The following is a 17,573-nucleotide window of genomic DNA, read 5'->3' as shown; positions in this document are numbered from 1 at the left end:
CATTCTCATCTCACCATTTAGCTTCAGTTAATCCACATACATCCACTTTTGCACCCTCAAGCACCTGGACTATCTCTCTCTTTCACCTATCATTTGCACCCCTTACATTCCACACTGCCATCCGTATCATGTCCTTTGTTTGGTCCTTAGTCGTCATCTTTTGGTCAGTCCTGGTCCGGAGGCTTCTTGTTCGTATTTTTAGTTGGTTGTTTTCCATGGAGGGGGACTCACCCTCCGCCAACCTACTTGCTGTCACGTAGGGAATATGTGTCAATTGGTTATGAGGTTACCACCCAGCACTGCAAATGGTTTCCTGGTTTACAGGAAATCATCAGACTTGCCACTCAATGTAGAGATACCCTAAAAAACAGAGTACAGTACAAGTCCCATTATTCGGCATCTATGGGACCAGGATGATGCCGAGAAATTAGATTTGCCGAATAATCAAAAACCTACCCTCTCAGTACCTTAAATATATTGGTGAACACTTATCACCACTTATGGTATGGTATTACAACTGTGTTTGGAGAGAGTACTGTATACTGTACAATACTGCAATCAATACAGTACTATACCTGAATCTGAAATATATATATATATATTAGTGAACATACACAAGGGTAATGACACAGTAGGCCTACAAGTCAGATAACACTTCCTGGATGGCCGAAATGATACGGAATATTACCTACCAGCTCAGTACATCACTTGTATTGGTGAACTCATCACTACTTATATTATTACAAATATGTTTGGAGTGAGTACTGTATACAGTACTTTTTCCAAACAAAATAAAATAGTCGGAAAATTGCATAAAATAAAGGGATCTGAACTGGTAAGGTCTTTCTGATGAAAGTCATAAATTACATTTAGCACTCACTCTTTTGTTCGTTTTTTTTTTTACATGTGAAAGGAGAGTACTGATGGAAACAGTAATGTATTCCATGAACCCCTTAATAACCTCCGACATTGAACAACCCTTTAAAGTACCGATGTCAAGTTAGTGAGCTATGGAAAAACTGTGAACAATTATGGGAATGGAACGAAGGTCACTGGTATGTTTACACGACTCTATGCTACGATTCCAAGCAGTCAGGGGGTCAGTTAATCTCAGATGTTTTCGCCAATTTGGTAAATGCACCGTAACTTTATCAATTCTCCAGTCAATCATAGCGAATCATAGCATGGGTTTAGGGAGCTAAATAACACATTTCTAGGTGTGCCAGACGATTATCTTCACATCTTATAAGAAAATGGAAGAAATTAAATCCCTTTCTGAGTAAGTAAAGTTCTTCCATTCTTCTGAAATCAATTTATTTTTCTTAAAGATGGGAAGATAATCGTCTGGCTCACCTAGCAATGTGTTATTTAGCTTCCTAAACCCATGCTATGATTCGCTATGAGTCACGGAAAGATTGATAAAGTTACGGTGTATTTACCAAATGGGCAAAAACATCTGAAATTAACCGACCGCCTAACTGCTTGGAATCATAGCGTAGTCATATAAACATACCACTGACCTTCATTCCCTCCCCATAACTGTTCAGTTTTCTTTATAGCTCACACTAACTTAACATCACTGACATCGGTACTGTAAAAGGTTGTTCAGTGCCGGAGGTTATTAAAGGATTAATCGGATATATTACTGTTTGCATCAATGCTCTCTCTTTCATGTTAAGCACAAAAACAAACAAAAGAATGAGCACTAAATGTACGTTTAACTTTCATCTGAAAGACCTTAGCAATTCATATTCCTCCAGTTTATTTTTAAGTATTTTTCTGACTTTAGGTTAGGTTAGGTTTGGTTAAATTATAAGGTACAGTTAAACTCGGTTAGGTTAGGTTCAGTTAAACAGGACAGGCCCTTCCACCATTATGCTGAGGAATAAAAATACTAGAGCTGTCACAGCCGTACAGCTAAAAACAATGGGGAAACTGATTTCACAAGCAACATTTATTTATGGGTAATGCATTACAGTGTCAGTGGTTCATGGGCTACGTAATTACCGGTGTCATTTTCAGGAAGGCATCAAGAATGAAAGAATTTCAAGAATTAGCGTGGGGGCTTGGAACGTAACCCTCGCTAATTTGGTGGGGGTGGTTACTGTAGTGTATGATACTGTGCAATATTGTAATCAATACAGTACTATACCTGAATCCGAATAAAAATATAGAAATTAGTGAACATACAGAAGTGTAATGAAACATTAGGCCTACAAGCCACAGATAACACTTCCTAGACTGCCGAGATGATTCCGGACATCTGCCGAACAATCAATGATTTTCGTAAATGGGACTATTTCTCAAAACTGCCGAAATGTCGGATCTACCGAACAATCAGCTGCCGAATAATAGGACTTTTATTGTACCACTACACTAAGTGGGTGGATGATGGGCGCCCCAACCTACCACAACATTTATACTATAATAATTCTCTCCTTCTCTAATTTAGCTGCCACTGCCTGGGGTCAACTAACTCTTAACGTATGTGTGTGTGGGTTTTTCTTTTTTTAAGCATTACAAAATACAGGTAACTCGCACGGAACACGATCTCACGGAACGCGCTCGCAATTATACATGGTAAGGGCTGGGATACATATAAGACAACGTTCATTCATTGCCAGACGCCATGTATCCCAGACGGGGTGGCCAATGGCTTAGAGTTAATTGTTTTACAGGGAGGGGCACTAATCCTCCACCAACCCCACATGACAACGTAAGATTAAAAAACCATTATGAAAACTACAAATTAACGCAGGAGAGGCCTTTGAAAGATCAAATCCTCGAACGTCACCGCAGCGCGCGGTTTGTTTTGATTACGTGACGATCTAGGCGGGAAATTATTCAGTGAGTGAGACATTCCCGAGAACAGTAGCACAGTATTTGTAAGTTAAATATTTACAGTACTGTACTGTTCTGGTAAGTTTATGTGCAACTTAAATTACTATTAAATAACGTTAAAGCAAGAAATAAAGTCTTATAACCAGTTTACCTGATAGGCGTCAGAATATTGCCTTTTTTATTTGTTCGTTTTTTCCACAATACTGTACAGTATTTGTAAGTTAAATATTTACTGTTCTCGTATGTACTGTACTTGTAAGCACTTAAATAAAGTTAAATCATTAAATAAAGCCTTGTAACCAGTTAACCCGAATTATATGATTACCCATGATCGGCATCGGAATATTTGCCTTTTTGTTTGTTCGTTAAACTCTTACTGTACTGCTTTTTCTACAGTAATGTATTTGTAAGTTAAATATTTACTGTTCTGGTATGTACTTGTAAGCAATTAAAGCATTAAATAAAGCCTTGTAACCAGTTAACCTGATTTATATGATCACCCATGATCGGCGTCGGAATATTGCCTTTTTTGTTTGTTCGTTAAAGACTTATAATAAAAGAAAAATACATTTTTGTCTTGGTATCTTTACCTATTTGCTCAGGTTTGCTGTAATGGTTTGGATCATTTGATGCAATGCAACTTGTAGAAAACTGTGAATAAACTTTCGGGAAGTGAACAAAAATCTGGGACATGAGACTGACCTTGACTTCACCCTCTCATGTATCATCTGTCAGTTCACCACCTGCTATCGTGATGAGTGGATGTTCGATTTTTTCGCTCGTGGCCATGCCTAACCACGCATAGGTACACCCATTATCTCGACCCAGACAGAAAATACAATCTTTTTCCTCCCTTGCAAAACACAAACAACCACCCTGTTTACGAGACAGCAATATATATTGCGAAAATAACAAGGTAAAATGATAAAGATGAACGTAAAATGATCGAGAAAGATGAACATGTTATTACGGAAGAAGTACGTTTTCCCCGTCTGTAAACGTATTTATTTCTGCTTTGTATCTGTATTCGTAATAATTAGACTTATTGTTAGTTCTGAAACTGCATTACGATTCTATTTTTAGCCATTCTCGTGGTGTGGGAGCTAAAGTTGTGACACAACTTCCTTATTGCTAATCGGACTGACCCTCCACTTTATTCTCCCGTGGCAGAGTCTAGCCTTGGAGGACGTGCAGTTTTCTCATTTAGGACTGAAAATTCAACTCTTTCGCTCCCTTTTCCAAGCATGGGCACAACGATAACGTAAAAAATAACTCGAAACTACCATAAATATATATCAAAAAGGTGAAAATGTATTCATAACTTTTTTTTTTTTTTTCCAGCCATTCTTAACAGATTATGCACTGAAATCATTTGATATCACAATACTGCATTTCTAAGTTAAATATGTACTGTTCTGGTATGTACTTGTAAGTTAAAGCACTGGTACCAGTTAACCTGATTTATATGATTACCTATGATCGGCGTCGGAATGTTTCCTTGTGTTTACGTACAGTATTTGTGTGTTGAAGTTTTGCTCTGGAGTACTGTATTTGTGAGTTATAACATTAAATAAACCTTCTAACCACTTAAAGTGCTTTCTAGTGATTACCAGTGACAGATAACAGCAAAACAACACATTTGGGGGGTCTAGGGAGCAAAATACGGAGTAGTTTAAATATACGCGATTTCGCACCTAACACGGCACGGTAGGAACGAAACCCACGTGTTCCGTGCGAGTTACCTGTAATACTATTTACACTACACTTACAATTGTTTTTAAAAGCCTTTGCCATGCATGACTAATTTTTTTTTTTTTTTTAAAGGCTGTTTTCCAATGCTAAGGGAAAATATGAGAAAGTAGAGAACACCTTCATATCCACTTTTGTTATCATTACACACCTCTCGTCCAGAAGGGTCATCCTGCTGTCCTGGTGTTGTTGGTGCATGACACATAAAATACTCCAGGTGTTTCCACAATAAAAAAGTGGCTGATTCTGCTGCATGCACAGCCAGCTGCTCCTGTCGTCTATGCATGCTAACCACTTGACTCAGATGTTCCTCAGCCAGTTTACGAACAGCTGCTGGGCTTGCTGAGTCAGCCAAGGCACTGCTGACATACTGACGAAGGTGCTCCACTGGTTGGTTACCCTCTAAGGCTTGTAGGTGGGCACTGGCAGCTTGACAGGCAGTGCGTGCCACATCAAAATGTTGAGATACCTGGAATACACGAAACAATGATAATCATCATCATCATCATCGAATCCTATACTGTATTGCCCCATGAGGTTCGTAGAAGCCCAGGGCTAGGCAAGTTGGTCCTGACATTTAAGCTGAGAGGGATCAGCCTCACTCATCCCTGAGAGGCATCATGTAAGCAATAAGCTCCAACCACCCCTTGAATATAAACCTACACCGGCTCAATCCGATTGGAGCACCTTAATTACCCACTAAACCACCAGGCGCCATAATTTGGTTATATGGTTACTACCCAGCTTAGTAAATGGTTTCCTGGTGTACAGGATATTATTTGGCTTGTCACTCAGTATCAAGTAACCCGTAAACAGAAGGAAGAGGAATGAAAGAAGGAAAGAAGGATGAAAGAGGAAGAAAGGAAAGGAAGAGAGGGAAAGGCAGTCATCCAAGAGCAGCACTACACTGAGTGGACGGTGAGTCCCCCCATCTACCATAAACAATAATATGTGGGGGCACTCACCATCCACTCACTCAATGTAGTGCTGCTTTGAGTGCCTGCCATTTCCTCTCTTCCTTTCCTTCCTTCCTCTGCTGTCTTTCTTTCCTTCATTCTTTCCTCTTCCTTCAGCCTATGGGTAACTCTACACCGAGTGACAAGCCAAGTGGTTTCCTGTAAACCAGGAAACCATTTCCTATACTAGGTGGTAACCATATAACCAAACTATGGCACCTGGTGGTTTAGTGGGTAATTAAGGCACTCCAATCAGATTGAGCTGGAGAAGATTTATATCCACGGGGTGGTTGGGGTTTAATGCTCAAATAATGCCACTCAGGGATGAGTGTGGCTGGTCACTCTCATCTTAAATGTCATGACCAACTTACCTAGCCCCGGGCTTCTACGCTCCTCATGGGGCAACACTGGACTAGAACAGATGATGGATGAATGGATGGATACTAAAATTAATAATGTTCTTTTGTTTGCAGATGATACTGTCATGTTAAATGAGGATGAAGGGGAATTGGAAGACTTGATGAATGACTTTGGGAGAGTGTGTAAGAAAAGGTAAATGTTCAGAAGAGTGAAGTTGTGGTCATTGAGAGAAATGAAGTCAGTGAATGTACATTGAGGCTGGATGGTAAGGACATGGAAAATGTGAGTGCATTTAAGTACTTGGGTAGAGTGACGGGTAAGGACAGAAGTTTGGTAGATGAAGTGCTTTAAAAGGTACAACAGGGAAGAAAGGTTGCTGGTTTTTGAAAGCAGTGATATGGAATAGGGAAGAGAGCATGGAAGTAAAAAATTCACTGCATGGTAGTACAGTATTCCCTCGATTATCAGACGTAACAAAGCCATCGGTATATGTGGATATGGATGAAATCCGGATAAAGAGCAATATCCTACTTACCAATACCTACCTATGTCCAACCTATATGTACAGTACCCCTCCTAACTGTGGTAGTGTTCTTCAGCCTTTCAACTATTTAGACATCAAAACACATATGGGAATATCAAATATAATGCTAGACACTATGAAAACAATGCACAAACAATAAAAATAAGAGTACTTACCACCCAGTGAACAGTGGACACGCATCGTAACCCGCTAGCCTCCAGCTGATGTACAGTAATCCCACGTGGTCTAGTGGCTAACAAAAGCACTTAACAAATGTCAAACACCTCCTCCTCCATCCACTGGAGGTGGGCAATGAGTGGAGACAAGCGGCGAGGTAATGGAAGCCTACCCACCTCAGGAGACTCTGAAGACAGCCGCAAGCTCATGTCTGAGAGCGACTCAGTGGCTGTCGATGTGCTTGGTTGTGGGTCCGAGAGTGAAGACTGGGGACAAGGTGGTGGTGGTGATGGGGAGAACAGGCTTGCATACATGGGGATGGCATGCTTGAAAAAGGAGTTGATCTTGGTCTGACAACAGGTGCGACGACTCTGACAGAGGATGACAGCGTCCCTGACCGCCGACAGATCCATCACCAGTTTCAGTGGCACCAACTCCCTGTCACAGTGCGGGTGTTTGGCATATCCGAGCACCTGCTCTATGCTAGCACGGAGCGCACCAAGACGAGAGAATGATGGAGTGGCAGGGTGCAGAGAGTCAGGGTCCTCGTCCTCGTCCTCATTTCTGTCCTCTGTCAGCCCCACTGAGACAGCAGCGGTGATCTCCTTATCTGACAATGTCTGATAACAAGGATCCCTGTCGTCATCGTTCAATCACTCCCTCGTGTCATCGACACCCACATCCTCACCTGCCGAATGTAGATGAAGGTGGAAATTGTCCAAGTCAAATCCTTCAAAGTTGTGCGAGGACTTGTATTCCAGAAGGAGACGTGACCAAGCACTTTCAAGGGGTTTGAAGGAGACTTCCTTCCAAGCATTCACCCAGTTGAACAACACAGACTTGATGCTGTAACGGCGAAGATTTTCCAAGGTCTGCCCCCACATCTGTCGATCCCTTCCACGTCCTCTAGCACCACCATCACCTCGCTGAGGAGCCTCCGATGGTACAGTCTCTTCTCTGCCCTGATAACACCTTGGTCCATTGGTTGAATGAGTCATGTTAGGTGGCAGAAACATGCATCTGATATGACCGTTACCAGCAACCAATTCCTTCTCAGACGGATGCGCAGGGACATTGTCAACGATCAGGAATGCCTTTGCCTGGTCGTGAAGGATACCAAGTTCCTCTGTTTGATAACGGATAACCTCCTTGACAAAGTGTCTGTGGAACCAATCTCTGAAGATCCTACAGGTAAACCAGGCCATCACAGAATGGTACCACACAACAGGCAGGCTATCCACCAACCCATGGAACAATGTAGCTATTTTGCATGTCCAACAATAACGGGCTTGAGGCGATGCATCCTGTTAGCATTGGCGCAGCACAACACCAAGACATGCCATTTGGACAACTTCCGACCAGGCACAGTCTTCTTCCTCTCTTCTGCCAGGGTGTTGGTGGGCAAGGAGCAGCAGAAAAGGCCAGTTTAGCCAGCACTGTACTTTTGACCGAAAGCAAGGCCCTCATCCTCGATCAGGCGCTGCACTTTCTGGCGAAACAGCTCAACATCCTCCCCTGTCGCGTCCAAAGCCTCACCATGTGTCTTACGGCCAGTAAGTCCATGTCAAAGTTTGAACCGGAAAAGCCAACCTTCAGATGCCTTGAAGTCGTGCACGTTGTGAAGGCATGCAAACTTTTTGGCTGCCGCCTTCAACTCAGTCCCATGTACATGCATGATGGCACCCCACTGTTGGCGGAACCAAAGCAAGGTCAACTGGTCGATGGCGGCGTGGCAGGGCTGAGACATCACCTTCCTGTCGTCCTTCCCAGTGGCATCGTTACTGAGGCAGCTTGGACCGTGATTTCTTGATATCAAACAAGGCTGAACAGGCCAGATCATACTCCCATAAAATGCGTGAAGTGGCCCAACCCTCATCAACCTTGCTCAATATCTCATGCTTCTTCTCCAGAGTCAAAACCTTCCTTTTTCATTTCTCAGGTGGTGGTGTGGCCATCATCACACACACGAGAATGCCGCACAGGAAAATCAAGGCCTGAAGAAGGTAAGGAACCACCACAAATGCAACAATGGAAGCTGCCATGGTTACAACTCAGCCAAGCACATTCACACTTGAGAGAGACAAGGACAGAAACTGAGGGCTGGTACAGCACATGAAGACAGTGCTGCCATGTCTCAACCCACGCTTGGCTATGAGCACTATCTATCTATCTATCTATTGCCAGACACCTTAATCCCTTTTATGGGGTGGCCACAAACAAATCACCTCCACTTCACCCTATCCCACGCCATTTCACTGCCCTGCTCCCAATTCACACCCACCTCCCTCATATACCTCTCCTCTTCATCCCTCCATCTCAACCTTGGCCTTCCCCTCCCTCTCTCCCCCTCCAACTCATTCACATTCACTCTCCTAGTCAGTCTCTCACTCTCCATCCTCTCCACATGGCCAAATCACCTCAGTGTGTTTCTCCTAATGCTTCCTATCGCATCCACATCCACACCACAATGCTCCTGTGAGCACACAAGTAAAAAACGCCAAACTGACCTATAATCACACCGGTTAATTTCACTCAGCCAGGCAAATGTTGCCATGCGGCAGCAACACTGGATCCCCGTACATCATGGCATCACGCAGCGTCCAAGATATCCGACCGGCCAGGCGACTTTGACCATTTGGTAAGGAGGCAGACGGCCGCACATGCCCACAAACGTCCAAGTGCTCTGGGCAGCTGGGGGTACTTTAACAGTTCCGTGAAGGGGCAAACAGCTATTTTCGCTCAGCCGGTAGGTAAGGGTCTGCATTACTCGCGCGCGACTGGTAGCAACCAAGTGATCTGGGCAGCCAAGGGACTTTGGCCATTCGACGAAGAGGCGGACAGCCATTTTTGCTCAACTGGTGGGTTGCGGTCTATTACCCACACATGGCCAGAGAGGCTTGCCAACCGTCCACCCAATTTTTAAAATTTGTAGGCTGCCCAACCAGTGATGTCAAAAATTTTATGTTTGGATAAGGACAAAGAAATCCAGATAGAGAAATAATAGAGCCAAGGTCTAACGTTCGGTTACAGAGCACGTCCGGAAGCAGAGCGTCCGGATAATGAAGCGATTACTGTGATATTCACTTAAACGTATGGAGGAAAAGCTTAGAGTCTGTTAGACGGACACAAGTCAAGATATTCACTTAAACGTATGGATGAAAAGCTTGGACTCTGTTAGAAGGACACAAGTCAAGAGTAAGAGCAGTGGAAATGAGTTACCTAAGAGGAGCATGTAGAGTTAAATGGAGAGAAAGACTGACAAATGAGGAATGACGAAGTGCTGTGGTGTGGATGAGCATGTGACAGAAATCATTAGGAAATCTATACTTAGGTGGTTTGGCCACTTAGAGAGGACAGAGAGTGAGAGACTAATGAGGAGAGGTATGTGAGTGAGGTGGAGGGGGCTGAGGGAGGAGGAGATGGAGGGGTGGAGAAGAGGTATATGAGATTGGGGTGGGTGGGTTGGGGGGAGGGTAGCAAAATGGCAGGGGACAGGGTGACGTGGAGGCAATTTGTTTGTGGCCACCCCTTACAAGACTGAGGCGTCTAGCTGTAGACAGAGATAAGGTAGATAACACAATAGTGATTGCACCAGCAGCAGTAATAGCAGTACTAACTGAAACCCAAGTTCATATGAATGTAAGCCCAGAAGACTGCAGGCTGAAGTTACTTTTATCCTGCAGTTCACAAAGCTCCATTTGAGGGATAGGAAGTAGTTAAGGGATATTTGTAAAGCAAAGGTTCCTCTCTCCAGCACCAGGTGAAACTGAGTGGACAGACTGGAATGCTAATGAAGTGGAACAAAGAATAGGTTTGGCTAGCTGGTTCCCTTCCAAAGGCTGTAGATGGTCACTTGTAGCCTGACCTCAAACAGATAGAAAGAAACAGAATAGTCTGACACTTGTTAATACCTATGTCTTGATGCTGGAAACGGATTCTTTCATGTGGCTGCACTGATATTCGGAGGGTGGAATAGCCTATTACTCCCAATCTCCTCCCTATCCTTCAAAAGCAGGATGGAAGACTGTAGAAGAAGGGCAACTTCAGCCTGCAATCCACTAGGTTCACATTCAGATGAGCCAGAGATGCAACTACCGCCGCTGATTTGTCTTCCCTCACAGAGCTACTAAACAATCCAAAATTAAACTAGTAAATACTGGAAAGAAAAAAATCTACAAAAGATAAGAGTTAAGTGTTACTGAGACTATTAATATAGCCCCATGCAAGAGTGGTGCTGGACAGGGACACCTTCACGTGGTGGCACCAATCTGGCTGGGTGGTTGCCCTATGTGGTTATACAAACGTTCCTTAATTCCCTCCCATTCCCATGAAACCAGGATGGTGGACTACAAATAAGGGCAACTTCAGCCTGCAGTCCACTGGGTTCAGACAAGGTTGGATACACAACAATATGCAAAACAAATGACTGATTCATACAAAAGTTTGTTTTTCACTCACCTGGCTTGCACACTCGACCAGCACTGCCAGTGACAGTGGCCGGCCCACCGCACCAGTGGCACTGTGGCTGGTGTCCATGGAGGGGCGAAATACTAGGGTGACATCCCTCACAGCACTCCCCCCGTGAATCAGGCGAGCTGTGGCGTAGTTTAGAACACTGGTTAAGGTGGTGAGGGTGGCCGTGCGTGCAAGCTCACGAACATTCACACCTTCTTCGTTTTCTGGTAAAGTTTCAAGAGCAGCAGACAGACGGCTTTGTGGCAGGACATGGGGCAGTAGTGCAAGCAAGAGCTGCTGCAATCGAGTGGCCTGGGCACCGGACTCCAGCTGAGAGGGGTCTGTGGGTGTGATGGGGCCTGGCGCTGCAGCTCCAGCTACTGCGGCAGATAGCAACGCCACCTCTTCAAGTGCTGGTAGAGATGGAGATGCCGGCACACAAAGGCCAACTGCAAATGCCTCACTGTGGGCTGCCAGGAACCTAAGAAGATGTGCAGTGGCTGAGTAATTTTCAGTACCCAGGGAAGTTAGGATGGCCAAGTAAACTCTGAGTGCCGCAGCCAGTACACTGCGATAGCGCTGCACTGCACTTGGTAGGAAATCATCGGCACTGGTTGTCTGAATGGCCAGCTGTGTCGGCCGGTAATCCAGTGCAGCCATTTCCGAGAGACGGGTCGTAAGGCCAGCTTGAAGGAGAAGACGTGCACCATTGGACGAGAGGGCTACTCGAGCTAGTAAGGACATCCGAGCCTCATACACGTATAACGGCCGTAAATCATCATCATCAGCAGTTAGAAGGGCCAGTAACTGCCGGTCATCTGCTCTGAGGTCATCTAGCAGGCGACGTAGGTGCCCGTGGTCAGTGAGGTGGGACAGGAGGAGGGATTCACCTGTTAGGGGGGCTGCCCGCTGCTCTAAGGCTGCTAGGGCACTGAGACAAGTTAGAGCCAAGACCTGACATACGTGATGACCCCCTCCAGACTCAATTGCCAGGACGTCTACTAACTGAGGCAGCTCCTCTCTCACCACTTCATAGTTTTCCCGATGAAACTGTTCCTCCTGAGTTTCCCGAGGGGCCAGAAGCAGAGCAGAGGTTCCAGCTAACTCCTCTTCCTCTGTGCTATCATCTCCACTGGCCCGAATCTGTAGGTAGTTCAGAAGGGCTGCATAGGTGGATGCCCTTACCCCTTGGCCACATTGCCTGAATTTGGCCACACACTCCACAAGGCCTCGCAGAACCAGCTGAAGCGATGATGGGAACTCCACCTGGCCAGTTCCTGTGGTTCCATCAAGGAGTGACACATACTGAGGGTGGTGGCGAGGAGCTCCAGGCCTGGCATGTAGAGTTCGCAGGGTGGTAACTAGCATTAAAAGGGATGATACAAGCTGTGTAGTGAGTGCTGGGAGGGCCGAGTCATCAAGTAGCCTCCGAGTCAGGTCATGGGTGAGTGTATGTAGGAATGTATGGTGTGTAGGAGTGTCAATTAAATCTGGTGGTGTCACTGCCACCACCACTTCCACCACTTGTCGCCAACCCTCCAAGAAGTGCCTGTGGGCGTGAAGAAGTGCACGGGATTGGTTTAGGAGCAGTGCATGGCCCATCACCATCTCCAGCTCCTCCTGCAAGGGATCCCTCTGGGCTAGTGATGCCCCTGCACTCCCTTCCTGAATCAATGTTGTTAACTGCTGGTGAAGGAGCTTCAGGTTGACTACAGGACCTTCAGGTGCTGGACTTTCACAGCTGGTGATAAGTTCAGCAGCTCGAGGCAGATACTCACATTGCAAAGGTGGGGGTGAGTCTACACTTAGGTCCACTGCATCTAGGAGTGTTAGAAGTGGCCCCCTGCCCCCTGCCATTCCTCCAATCCAGCCCTGTGAGACATCTAAAGGTTCCTGTTGGGGTAATTCAGCCCCTGCAACGAGTAGGTGGATCATCCGTGCAAGCTGCGATCGCTGTTGGTGGCTCGCATGGTAGCGCAGTTCTAAAGCTACACAGCGCAACACCCATCCCTGGCACAGCAATCGCAGCCTTGAGTCATTGTGTGGGGGCCCCATCGTTGCAACCGTACGATACAGCAAGTCCCTCGAAGACCGCAAGTACCTTAATGTTGCAGCTGATGTCTCCCCTGTGCTACATAGTTGGTAAAGGAGGCGGTAAGCCACCTCAGCCAGGCTGGGAGGGCAGGATGGCAAGGCAGCTAAGGTGGCATGCAAGGCAGTTCTTGGATAACCCCTTGCTCCGGCATCAAGCAAATCTGACCTCAGGCTGGTGCTATCTTCAGCAGTGTATCCCAGGAGGAAATGTGCCAAATTAGGGGCTGGGAGTTGTAGGAATTTAAGAAGAAGATTGAGGGCAGCATGGGCAGCATCCAGATGTTCTTGAATGGCTAATGCTGCATGGTCTATAACTTCAACAAAACTGTGCCTCACTGATGTTGCTGTTGTTGTCGAGGCAGTGATGAGCGACAGTAAGTGGGACTGAGAGCTGGGTCTTGCGGCGGAGTTTGCAAGCAGACAGCAGGCTAAAGCAGCATGATTGGGTAATTCCTGATGATGACCTACTAGGCGAATGATGTTAAGAAGGTGATCGCTGACACCAGAGTGGATGTTGACACCCATCAACAATCGTTCCACCCCCAACACCACCTCTGGTTTGCTTGACTGTCCAAGAACTAGGTGTTGTTGCTCCTGTGCAGCCAGTAGCAACTGTAACACTAACAGCAGAGAAGCATGAAGGTCTTTCTGCCCTGGTACTTCCTTGTGCTGCTCTAGTATCTGTACACCATCATGCAGTACTGACAATACCTGCTTCTGAAGCAGTGAATCCTGAACAAGGTCTAGCAAAATTGAGTGTCCTGGGGGCTGGATGGCACTCTGATCAGCAGATGATGATGGTGTACGCAAATGTTGGGTCAACAATTGATGGAGGAGGTGCAAGCAGCCTCGTGCAATGGCCCAGCGTTCACCAGGATCTCGGTAAGTCCGTGAGTGGTGGCGGAGGAAAATACGATCTCGAACCAAGTCTAGATAGGGCCGAAAACCTGGAGGTCTGGTAGCAGCACCTAGCATGGGGGGGATACCGGCAGTCACAAGCTGTGTGAGAAGTCTTACTACAGCTCTCGTCAGTGGAAATTCCTCTCTGCTGGACTCTACCTCTTCGATATCCACCAGTAGTCCACGAGGTTTGTACCCGGCCACTCCTTCATGCAGAGGAATCAATCCTGCTCCCTCCACAAGCTCCCACACCTTCTGTGCTAAAGTTGGTGTGGTACTGAAGGCAGCTAAGGTATTAATCAACTCTACTTTAAGTACCAAAGGGACAGCACATGTTAGAAGTCCTGTACATACATATAGTGGTGCCCAAGCAGTATTCTCACACAAGGCCACTCGGGGTAGCTCATCCTGCCCGGCTACAGTTGCCATCAGCTGAAGTACTGCTAGTAATCCCTGTACCTCCTGGGGGGTGATTCCTCTTGGAGTACCCCTTGCTCGGTACATTGTGTCCATGGCCCCTGGTTCCTCAACTCGTAGGTTGTTATAATACTGAGTTAGAGCTGTCATGAAATGCTCCCATGCTAGGTTGCTGCCCTGCGACAGTGGCTGGCTATTCATGCGCAGGAAGTTGTAGACATATTGTGCTGATCGTGGTGTGGTTGCTAGACTAGTTAGAAGGTTTATATAAGGCACAAACAGGGATGGCGGTAGGTAGTCACCAGGTAGCCGAACAAACTTGAAGAGCTGCATCTGTCTAGTTCCCTGACTGCGATATGGCTGAGAGGTAGTTGGGAGAATTTCACTAGGGCACCAAAAATCTTCAACCATTTCCCCACACTGTCCATCTCGGTATAGGGCTGCAAGGCAAGTCAATAGCTCCTCAAAAGGCTGATCTAGGTTTGTTGGGGGCTGCAGACTTTCACGCAAATTGGCCGTAATCAATCTAGAGTTTTCGTCAGCCCGGTTTTTCATTGCCTTAACACGTTCTGGAGAGTTTATGATAAAGTCTGAGAGAATGGCGTGTAGGCGTTGACAATAAAATGTATCCAAGGGGGTGTTCTTTTTGGTCAATATGGAATTCTGAACAAAGGAGAATACTTTACCTTTCAGTGCCTCATCTAATACAGCATCATCCTCTTCTAATATGGCATCAATGTCTGCCAACTGTGTAGCGACAGCCACTTGCCTTAGGTTGGCTAAGCTTACTGTCCAGGCCAACTGCACAATTGCCTTTAGTCCTGGAGTTTCCCATGCCTGGTCAGACCTTATTTCTTTATGAATATCCTGTACAAAAGTTCTATCACTTGTAATGGGGAACTGTGCAAGGGCTTCAGTCATATCCTCACAGTTCAGTAAATGTCCAGCCTCCAAACTATACAAGAGTGCCATTAATAAAGCAAGATTTACAGGATCAAGGGAACCATCACTAGTCTCTGTTAGCTTAACTTTGGTCAGATAGTTAAGCAAACGCCGACACTCATCCTTCTTAAGCGGTGTTTGTGCAGCCCAGCAAAAAAGCGTGTCTGCTAACAGTCCACGCACAGCACTGAACTTCTCCAACACCAGTCTCCTATGCTTGGGGTCTCCCAGTGCACGATTCTGCTGCAGTAATTGTATCTCCTGGGTGATGTCCATGCTCGGTATCAGCTCCAGTATGCGGTCCACCAGTCCAATACCCAATACCGGGTCCAGGTACCGGGCAATACTCTGTGCCAGCTCTTCATTATCAGGAAGCAGGACCCAGGAGAGACCGGGACGAGCCTGGAAAGGAAATATTATACTGTATTGTACTTAAAACCTTGAACCCAATGACCCACTGTACACCTTATTCTAACCACCAACAGACTAGTTCATATACTCTTGAAGACTCTTTCAAACTGGAAAGGGTTACATGTAGCCTTCATTAGCAAGTATACTGTACTTCATTTTAATTTGGCTGACACTACACAACTTTATACAAATTAAGAAACATCTCTTGTAGTGAAATGGTTAATGAAGTTTGAATAAAATTCTTATTTATGAGGGCTACGTCTAACACGGAAGCTGAATGAAGCTGCCAGGAGATTGTATAAATATATTACCTTTATTTCTTTTTTATTATTATTATTTTTTTTGGAGAGAGAGAGAGGGAGAGAGAGAGAGAATTTGGGAGGTACTACTGTAAGAATGAAATGTAGCTACAAGCCTGGTAACTAGCCACCCAACCATTACCCTCAGGCAGGAAACATTCAGCCACAAGTACAGTCACTCAGTGTTATTTCTTCTGAGTCCCTGTATACAAAGACAAAGTTCAAGCTGAGACTCACCTACTGTTAAAAATCTTATTACACATCTCAAATGTCTTTTTTCCCAAGAGTTCCAGCCACTGCTGGGAACTAATTAGCTGGTTTTAGCAACTGGTTTAACTTCCAGTTCACAAACAACATCAGCTGCACCATGGCCAACCCCAGTATGAGGATTCCTTACCAGGAACTATGGCGTCATTATTATGTATGTACAGTGTGTGGTGAAATGCTTAGGTATGGGGGTGAGATTGTTGTGGAGTGGATATGGAAGTTGTGTAGATTGGCTTGGGAAGAGGGAAGGGTTCCAGAGGACTGGAAATCAGGTATAATTGTTCCTCTGTACAAAGGAAAAGGGGAGAGAGAAGTATGTGGTAACCATAGGGGTATTTGCCTTCTTAGTGTGACTGGTAAAATATATGGTAGAATAGTCATTGATAGGGTTAGCCATATGACAGAGGAGCTAGTTGGAGAAGAACAAGGGGGATTTAGGAAGGGAAAAGGGTGTGTAGATCAGATATTTGTTCTAAGATGTTTAGTGGAGAAGTATCTAGAGAAGGGAAGGAAAGTGTATGCTGCCTTCATGGACTTGGAGAAAGCTTATGACAGAATAGATAGGCAAGGTATGTGGAAGGTATTAAGAATATATGGAGTGGAGGGGAAATTGTTGAGTGCTGTGAAGAGTATGTACGACGGAGCTAGGGCTCCGGTGCGAGTGGATGGTGAGCTGAGTGAGTTCTTTGATCTCAATGTGGGACTGAAACAGGGGTGTGTGATGTCTCCATGGCTGTTTAATATATATATGGATGGGGTTGTAAAGGAGATGCAAGGTAGGGCAGTGGATGTGGGGCTGGCCCTAATGAATGAGGGTGAGATTTGGAAGCTTCCGGTGTTGCTGTTTGCTGATGATACAGTATTGTTGAGAGAAGATGAATGGGAGTTGCAAGGTTTGGTGAATGAATTTGGGACAGTGTGTAGGAGGAGGAAGCTGAAAGTTAATGTAAACAAAAGTAAAGTTATGGTGTTTGAGAGGAATGAAGTCACAGAGTGTGCAGTGAGGTTGGATGGAGAGGATATGGAGAATGTGAGTGCATTCAAGTACTTGGGTAGTGTGATGAGTAAGGATGGAACTTTGGGGGATGAAGTACGTGAAAGGGTACAGCAGGGAAGGAAGGTCGTTGGTACACTGAAAGCCGTGATGAGAAATAGGGAGGTGAGTATGGAAGTTAAGAAGTC

At 45.5% G+C, this 17,573-nt stretch overlaps 1 protein-coding gene across 1 annotated transcript in view; it reads right to left on the bottom strand.

Moving 5' to 3' along the window:
* The window catches only part of Nup205 (nuclear pore complex protein Nup205), a 97,083-nt gene that overhangs the window by 8,092 nt on the left and 71,418 nt on the right, over window positions 1-17,573 (bottom strand). Inside the window, exons 5-6 of the mRNA XM_080285835.1 lie at window positions 11,065-15,816; window positions 4,742-5,059 (exon numbers count right to left, since the gene is read on the bottom strand). Of these exons, the coding sequence (XP_080141961.1) occupies window positions 4,742-5,059; window positions 11,065-15,816 (5,070 nt within the window). The remainder of the gene's footprint in view (window positions 1-4,741; window positions 5,060-11,064; window positions 15,817-17,573) is intronic.

The sequence above is a fragment of the Coenobita brevimanus genome, chromosome 108 (assembly GCF_032717465.1).
Source record: "Coenobita brevimanus isolate Jiangsu-jjx chromosome 108, ASM3271746v2, whole genome shotgun sequence".
NCBI lineage: Eukaryota > Metazoa > Arthropoda > Malacostraca > Decapoda > Coenobitidae > Coenobita > Coenobita brevimanus.
The sequence above is the reverse complement of the archived record's forward strand: the minus strand, read 5'-3'. Positions and strand labels throughout refer to the sequence as shown.